The 8,553-nt window shown below is 35.7% G+C and overlaps 1 protein-coding gene across 1 annotated transcript; it reads left to right on the top strand.

Annotated features, from left to right (window-relative positions):
* On the top strand, positions 1–1,559 carry LOC140158352 (galanin receptor 2b-like). The gene has a single exon (XM_072181444.1). It carries the CDS (start codon positions 22–24, stop codon positions 1,087–1,089), a length of 1,068 nt encoding a protein of 355 aa, XP_072037545.1. The 5' UTR covers positions 1–21; the 3' UTR covers positions 1,090–1,559.
* The last annotated feature ends 6,994 nt before the right edge of the window (positions 1,560–8,553 follow it).

The following is an 8,553-nucleotide window of genomic DNA, read 5'->3' as shown; positions in this document are numbered from 1 at the left end:
ATTCTACTGTTATTTTCTACAATGGAAAACACATCTACGTCAGAACCAATCTATTTGGTTCCAATTCAGTGGGACTGGCGACCAATCATACAACTCATTCTAGCCATCATAGGCATCATTGGGAACTCAATCGTCATCCATGTCTATCTTCGCTCGCGTAAGCTTATCAAATCTTCAACCAACACACTCATCGCAGCTCTTGCTATAGCTGACCTCATCACATCAATTTGTATCATTCCGCATCCACTATTGTCGCGAGTTCCTAACACAACAGCTGGGCACTTCTACTGTAAAGTAGTATATTCATCAAATATCATGTGGGTGTCAATAGTTGCTTCCATTTTTACACTCACAGCTGTGTCAGTTGAACGTTTTGTCGCTATTCGCTATCCATCGCGCTATAGGAGCCTACTCAATTTAAAAGTCACAAGAATCATTATCGTCAGCATCTGGTTGACTGCATTCATTATCAATACCTTCAGTTACTATGTTACCCATCTCCATCAAGGACAATGTATTATAGAGTTCCCCAGTATGGGTTTCCAAATCTTCCTCGGAACATCCCTCTTCTTGATTGAATACCTTATACCGATGATCATTATGCTTATTGCCAATGTTCGAACAATTCAAATTCTTCAAGAACAAGGACGTAATCTTTCAGGAGAAAAGGGGAGTCCAAAAAGTCTTGCCACAATGTCTGTTCTTCGAGCTCGTCGTCGTGTCATCATCATGCTCCTCATTGTCATTGTATCATTCGTCATTTGTTGGTCTCCTGATCAATTTGCCTTCCTTGTCTTTAACTGGGGATTAGTACCCTTCAAGTACCTGTTCGGTAACCTCTACCGATTCTTTGTGGTGCTAGCCTTTGCCAACTCCTGTGTAAACCCAATCATCTACTTATTTGTCAACAAAAACTTTCGAGAGGCGATACGCCAGCAGCTGCCTTTGTCACTGAGATCATCTCGAAAGTATAAGGAGAATACGCTCTTTGAAGTTCCATTTGATGATTCTGCGACAAAAGTGTCTACTAATGCAGTCTCCCAGTCACATAGTGACATAGATATGAAGGAAATGGAGAAAGGGCATTAAATCGTGTTTTAACTGTTTTAAGGATTTTTATTTTTAATGATCTTTTTATCAATTTATAAGCACTTGGTGTAAATATTCTTTTGTTTGGACTGTCTGCAGACACCTTGAAAAGACTCTCAAGAAACAAACATTTTTAATTGAATTCTAGGCTAATCACAAAACGTGATAAAATCAGATGACCGTTGTAAAAAAATGAGTTTAAACTTTTAAAGTCTTCTTTATGATCTCTTAGCACTCACTTTCTCAAAATCAATCACATGTTCCTCATGTACAGAGGGCCGACACTGGGCAACATTTGAGTTTCCTTTTCAAGTGAAAACATTGCTCAATTGTAATGTTAACAATTATTATTATCATTGTACAAAAAGAATAAAGCTTTAGCTTCATAATTTCATGTCCGGGGCATCAGTGTCCCATTAACACATCAAACCATCAAGTTTGAGTAAAAGCGCAATCTTCATTATGCATATGTCATTTTTTGGTTATTGTGTCATTTTTGTTATTAGAGATTTGTTATACTTTAAACTTCTAGAATCAATTTAAATTAGGCATGAGTAATTTTGTGTTTTTTCAATATTTAATGCAAGTCTATTCATACACCATAAATTTGTCAAGTATGAACCTGTTATGATGTTGAATAAAGAAACTGCAGTTAATTACTTAAATATAATACAAAACATACAAAGTTTGACATTTTGACAATGTCTGGAATAGAATTTTCATTTTTTTTTCTGTAAACATGGTATGTGTCACCATTGCTCAAAGCCAAATCCGAAAAGTAAAAACATAAATTCATTTGCAATGAGACATTAAATTAACATTTTGTTATCTGGATTAACATGGGAAGACAAATGGTAAAATGAACAGCCATTCGACTCTACCGCGTATACAAAGATAGTATGGCCTTGGACTTAGAGCTATTGTGGTTTGGAAAATTACTCCCTAAAAAATATCTTTGATAATGTTTTGATTCAACTAGTTTTCCTCAAGTGTTTCATTCGTTGTCGATGGAAATAATCTACATGCTAAGAAAGATTAGTATTTCAGCTAAATGGTGGTAAGTCCCTTTATTTCAATAGGCCTATATTTATTGATTTATGAGCGATCTTCAAAAATCCATAAAAACAGGCAGTAGCTCTTAAACAAAACAATTTTTAATTTTTGAGGACCCGATGGTACCTTCGGAAAGGCTTTACACACCATATATATATTAAAAATTCAAACAATTTGGATAAATGAAGCATATGAGGAAATTCATTTATAGACATTGATGTTTTCTACAATTGGCCAGCTTTGAAGCGCGCGCTTTTCAATTCACTGTTATGCTTGCATGCACAGTGTAGCAGAATTATTGTGCAGCCACTGTGACATACCTACTATGAGCGGTTATAGATTATATCGTTATATGATGGTATATAATTATAGAAGGGCCGTATTACAGATTTTAGGGGAAAATTCTACTCCATGAATGAGTGACGGGCGATTGGTTTATGACCAATGAAGAAGTGCGCTTCTCTCCAGGAAACAAAAAGCACACTAATTGGCTACAAACAAATCGCGTGTCGCTGATTTAGCGTTACAACGCATTGTCACATGATTTTATCCTGTCAATCACTCTCCTTGACGACAGTTGCGTGGTGCTTGTAAACTACTCGAACAATAGCATGATGCAGTCATGTCTACAGTAGAATTCACCGCGACCTTTGCAGGACTTAAACCCCATTAAAAGCTATTAAACCAAGATAACACTCATTGAAAACAGCTCAACTGATTAAATCAGATCTTCTCTGGTTGTGCACATGTGTCTGTTTTATATGTGCGGTATCCCAATGAGCTTATTTATAGCTTCAGTTGGGTAACCGATTATAAAGGAAACGCAAGGAAACAATGGTATGTGGACCTTTGTTCACGAAATGAGACAATGGCCTGCTTTTTGTTAACCATGAGCAACATAATGATTGTTGACTTAACACGGTTTGGAAATAATTTCTTCATATTTTTTGGTGTTATCTGTCATTTACATATCCTTCCTAAAACACCAAAGTACGAATATTTCCAAACATCTAAATTAGCTAAAAATTTAGGACATGTTACAAAATTTTAGAAGAGTACTTTTAATATTGGCCGGTTATTTTTCACACAGCGACGTTAACTAGGCAATGTACTATTACCTATAACATATACTAAAACACCAAAGTACGCATATTTCCAAACATCTAAATTAGCTAAAAATTTAGGACATGTTACAAAACTATATTTTATAGAATTTTAGAAGAGTACTTTTAATATCGGCCGGTTATTTTTCACACAGCGACGTTAACTAGGCAAATCCCCATACTTTTAACGTACGCTATTTGTAGAGATCACGCGTCAATGGGAAGAGCACTGTGTATTGTGTATAGGAAAACGGACAGTAACTGCAGTATGGTGCTTTACAGCAACTGACGAAATAAAGCTAAAAACACATTTTTACATATTTTTTCTGCATTTGTTTATATCCCATAATTAGACATGTTTTATTACATGTAAGGTAAGCATTTTTTCAGCAGGCAAAGCCATTCAAGATCTTAACATAATAACCTTAACACGTGCTTAAATCGTCAATAAAAACGCACCACTTTCTAGAACTCAGCAGTCTGAGTTACACCACTAGCGACTTGTGAGATACGATTAGTAGGCCCTATGAAACAAGTATCTGTCAAAAACAACCGAAAAGAAGATTACACACAGCTAAGGAATACTAGTATCATGTAGGCATTGTGTTAAACATAGACTATATACAAATCATGCTAATACTTTAGTTGTGTTTCTACTTTTATGTGATACATAAATTTTACCTTTTGGATTAGGGGCACATTTTGAAAAAGTGAACTTTGTTTCCAAAATTTTGGACCTTTTTTGACCAAAAAAAGCATAAAAAGGCTACGCTCGCAAATGGTATTTTTTAGTTCAACAAATTGGAATTTTGGGATTGGGGGCGTCCAAACCCAGCCACCCCCCTCCCTCGCCTGGTTACGGGCCTATGTGCAGTCATCAGTAGGCATATATGTTACCGCAGTTGAACTTGTTATTTAGGTGTACACCACCGTACCAATACGTGATAAGGTCTACGAAATTATTGAAGTTGAAGTTAACGTGCAAACAGTAAAACACCCATAATCACCGGTTGCGAAATGAAGTTTTAACTTCATTTCGCAAACGGTGATTATGGGTCTAATAAATGTGCAGTTGCCGTTTGAAGTATTAAAATACTTTAAACGGCAACTGCACATTTATTAGACTCGACAATACTAGTAAAACAGATGTCTCGGGTTTAAACATTGCTCTTGAAGATTCAAGTTGATTGATATCCGACTGATATTGACCCCGAGTATTGACGGTCTATGCGGATAAAGTGATATTTATTCTTCGGTTGGTTCTTATATACCCTTACATGTTTTGACAATGTGGTTTTAAAAAACGCTTATTGTTCGTCCACATCCCTGGTCGCGTAGGCTCAAAGTTTATAATGATTTTTTTTTGTTTCTTTTCATAGGATTTTCCTTCCTTTATTATCTACTTAAACACATCTGCGTCAGAACCTACTTGGTTCCAATTCAGTGGGACTGGCGTCTAGTCCTTCAACTCATTCTAGCCATCATAGGCATCATTGGGAACTCCTTCGTTATCCATGTCTATCTTCGCTCCGAGGTTTCCAACCACATCCATATTGAGTCAGAGGGCCATCACGTTGACCTGGACAGAGTCCGAATTGTGGATGGGGGCACTTAACATAAATTTTATAGGGCGTGCGGCCCCGAATTTTGGGAACTAAGAACTAATTTTTGGGCAAAATAGGGGCTTCATGAACGGAAATTTCAACATTTATGAGGGGGTCTAGTGAACTAAAATTGGGCCAAATTATAGGGTGTGGAGCTAAAAGATTCCACATTTTTCACAATTTGAGCTAAACAGCTACAATTGTCAAAGTTTGAGGCTCAACGAACAAAAGCATGATCCAAATGTGGGTCTTAAGGAATTGCCGGAGAGGAGGCCCAGTAGTTCGAGAGAGGTGTTAAGGACGCCATCCGCATCATGGCCCACCAACCATCTCTGAACAAGGACAGAGGGCGTTAGAAGTTGCCAAAGGTCTATGGGGTAAAAATTTTTGTATTGAGATCAAGAGTTAAAATCCTCATTATATAGTGTTATATCTATTGAACTATTGGGATAAATCACGGAACGTCATGAAATAAGATAACCGTTATTAAAAAAAACCAAGCTAATACACATTTATGGACTTCTTTATGATAGCTTATGATCTCTTTGACAGATTTAACAGACTCACTTTTAAGTGACTCCGCTGTTGAAATACTTATTTTCTCAAAATCAATTACATGTTCCTGGTGTTAAGGGACAGCAAAAATTTAGGCTTCCTATGAATTGTATTCATGTATTTATTGTAATGTCAACAGTCAAAATTGTCATTGTACAAAAGAATAAAGTATTAGCAAACTAACCATTGTACCATATTCTTTGCAATTTTATCGAACAGTGTAATGGTTATATGCAGTTCGCTCAAGCATATTGATATACCAGACCATTGCCTTGTGGATAAACATTGAGGTCAACTCATCTATATGTTGATATGCCTCACAATATAAAAATTGGTAGTTCCGCTTTGAGATAATGTCACGAAGCTTTTTGGTGTATCAAAAACGTATATGGTCAATTCCAGCCAAAGCGGGCCAAAATTCTCTCTGGGGGCCATTTTGAAAATGTTTTCCTTTTCAATTCTAGACTTATCAAATGAGATGATCATGTCTAGTGAATCGTCAGGTGGAAATGCCATCGGATTGAAAAATAACTTTTCTTGCTAGACCAAATAAAGTGTTAAATGCGCATATGCGTGTTACCCACGAATTCAAGCATTTTTCACCTGTTGTACGCCATAAAATTTCACTTTCTTTAATATCTTTCAATATTTTATGTGTGACTCATATACACTAGAAATCGGTGAAGACTTTGAACGTAAAATAGAATTTTATTACATATATCTACAAAGAAATATTTTGGTTATTACAAATTTTAAGAAAGAACCAGGTGTACAGTTAAGATTATGTCAATTCTTCGAACTCTTTCCAAAGTGGCTGTCATTTAACATAACTGTATTATTTCGAAAGATTAGAATAAATGCTTCATATAAATATAAAGTTAGATTTTATATCTCGTCGCAGGATGAGGATCTCGGATGGATTCGTGGGTAACAGCGTCTGAAAATAGCAATTCCTATTAATTTTTTAAATAAAAATAAAAAATACTTTTCCGTATGCCAATAATTCAGGCTGCAATGGCACTAAAATGAATTTTAATCAAAATACAGACTACATGGAATATTTAGAATGGATCATTATGGCATTTTGGGTATAAAATTTTGAGAATAATGAAGTTGCCAAATTCAAATAGACAGAGCAAACAGTTTCATATTATTATTTTAGTAAAATCATTCCATATTTTCATGCAGTAATATTCTATTAACTCGTGTTTGACAGTTCCTATGAACTAAAACACAATCAATACATTGTTAACTATAATTTAAGTAGGGATTCGTGGGTAACCAAATGTTCGTGGGTAACACATATTTGAAGGTATGTATTGGTAAGCGGCAAAATAGAAAATATTACAGAAGGTTGGAAACCACCATGCGGTTATTCCTCCATTGTGTTTCAATGATTCCCGTTTCTCTAACCAATTGCATTTACCCAAAAAATGGTAATTTAGGATAATCAATCAAAACTTCATGATACAGCTTCAGTATACCTTCAAGAGGACGCTATTAAACAGGACTGTTTTGGAACCTATTTCGCATGTTTTCAAAATGTTAAGATGCATAAGAAACATATAATTTAAGAGTAAATCCTTGGATTCGTGGGTAACGCCGAATTCGTGGGTAAAGCTATAAGTACTATAGTACCGTTTGGGGTTTGCGTTTCTTAGGTGTATAAACTGTAAGTACTGTCAAAATTATAGCATACCCATGGCTTGAATATGTGCTGATTTAAACTTAAAATAAACAATCTCCTTATTTTTCAAGGTTAGCATCTATTCGGGATTCGTGGGTAACAAAAGTTTAAACCGTCGTAGATTCTTTTTTAAAGCGGTGAACGTATTTTTACGATTTACAATTTTAAGCGCTTGTCAAACTAAATTCAGTGTCCGAAGTTATTAAATGTTAATTTAAGTTATGGCAATTATATTTGCTGGACTCGTGGGTAACAGTTGATACGTGGGTAACGTCAAATTTGATTTTATGGAATTTTATGGGTAAAACGTATTTGCATAAAATAATCACTTGGACCTCAGAATTATAGAACGAAACTTCGTTTCATGATATAGTCATTTATGGCATATTCACTTAACATTTTTCAGAACGATCATTTTATTTTTGATATGCGGGTAACAAAATTATTAGCCAAATTGACTTAATGGCCTCTAGAGTCCACAAACTGGTGGAATTCAATCGTTTTACATATGATGAGAGAACATGCAAACGTCTTTCTAACGGTAATAATTTCATTTTGATTGAAGGATATTCAATGACATATATGGTGCTTTATCTTTGAATTCGTGGGTAACGCCAATTCATTTAAGCTATCATAACTTGTCCCCTGGTGTGACTTGCTAGTAAAGGCCTATATGCACAAAGGAGCATATTGGACGTGACATGATATGCTCCATCAATAACGTGATTTCCTTTATTAATGACATTTTAAAGTGGAAAGTTAACATAGAGAGAATTTTGTCCCGCTTTCGCTGGAATTGACCATATGCATCTAATCATGTTAGTAGTAAGTTTTTGGCGTCAAGTGCCATGATTTAAGATGTTTGAAATACTTCTGAATATGAACAGGAAAACTCGTACTTTGATCTCCATTGCATTTATACTGACCTTGGGCGGAAAGGCTGCATCGTGAGCAACATGTACTAAGTGTAGCTGAGTGTGATTGACTACTTCCTCTAAACCACTGAACTGGAAAATTGTGTAATGTGTCCCATAGAATAAGTTTCTTATGGAAGTTAACGACATAGTCTGTCAGAAAAAAAACGCGGATGTAGGGCTTGACCCAAACTTGCTATCCGTACAATGTTTTTTGATGATTGTTTCTACATCTTGAAGACTACTTATTCAGGATCTGCATGATGCCACCCTGGCATCCTTAACAGTTAACACATCACACGCGTTGTGCTTTAAACCATTTTAAAATACTTGTCTAGAGAAATTTCATTGGTACCCTAATTTATGGAGTCACCAATATGTAGCTAATTCTGAATCACTTAATATACATGAACTGCATTTACTGTTAGAGGTGCAATAATCGTGTGTACCCCGGGGTAGTCAATTATAGGGGGAAAAGATTTCTGGCAGGCCAAAAGGGGGTGCAAGCAATTTCTAGCAAGTCGAAGGAAGGACAAGCGATTTTTGGC

This window comes from Amphiura filiformis, chromosome 8 (genome assembly GCF_039555335.1).
Source record: "Amphiura filiformis chromosome 8, Afil_fr2py, whole genome shotgun sequence".
NCBI lineage: Eukaryota > Metazoa > Echinodermata > Ophiuroidea > Amphilepidida > Amphiuridae > Amphiura > Amphiura filiformis.
Note: the sequence above shows the minus strand (reverse complement) of the source record. Positions and strands in the feature narration are given on the sequence as shown.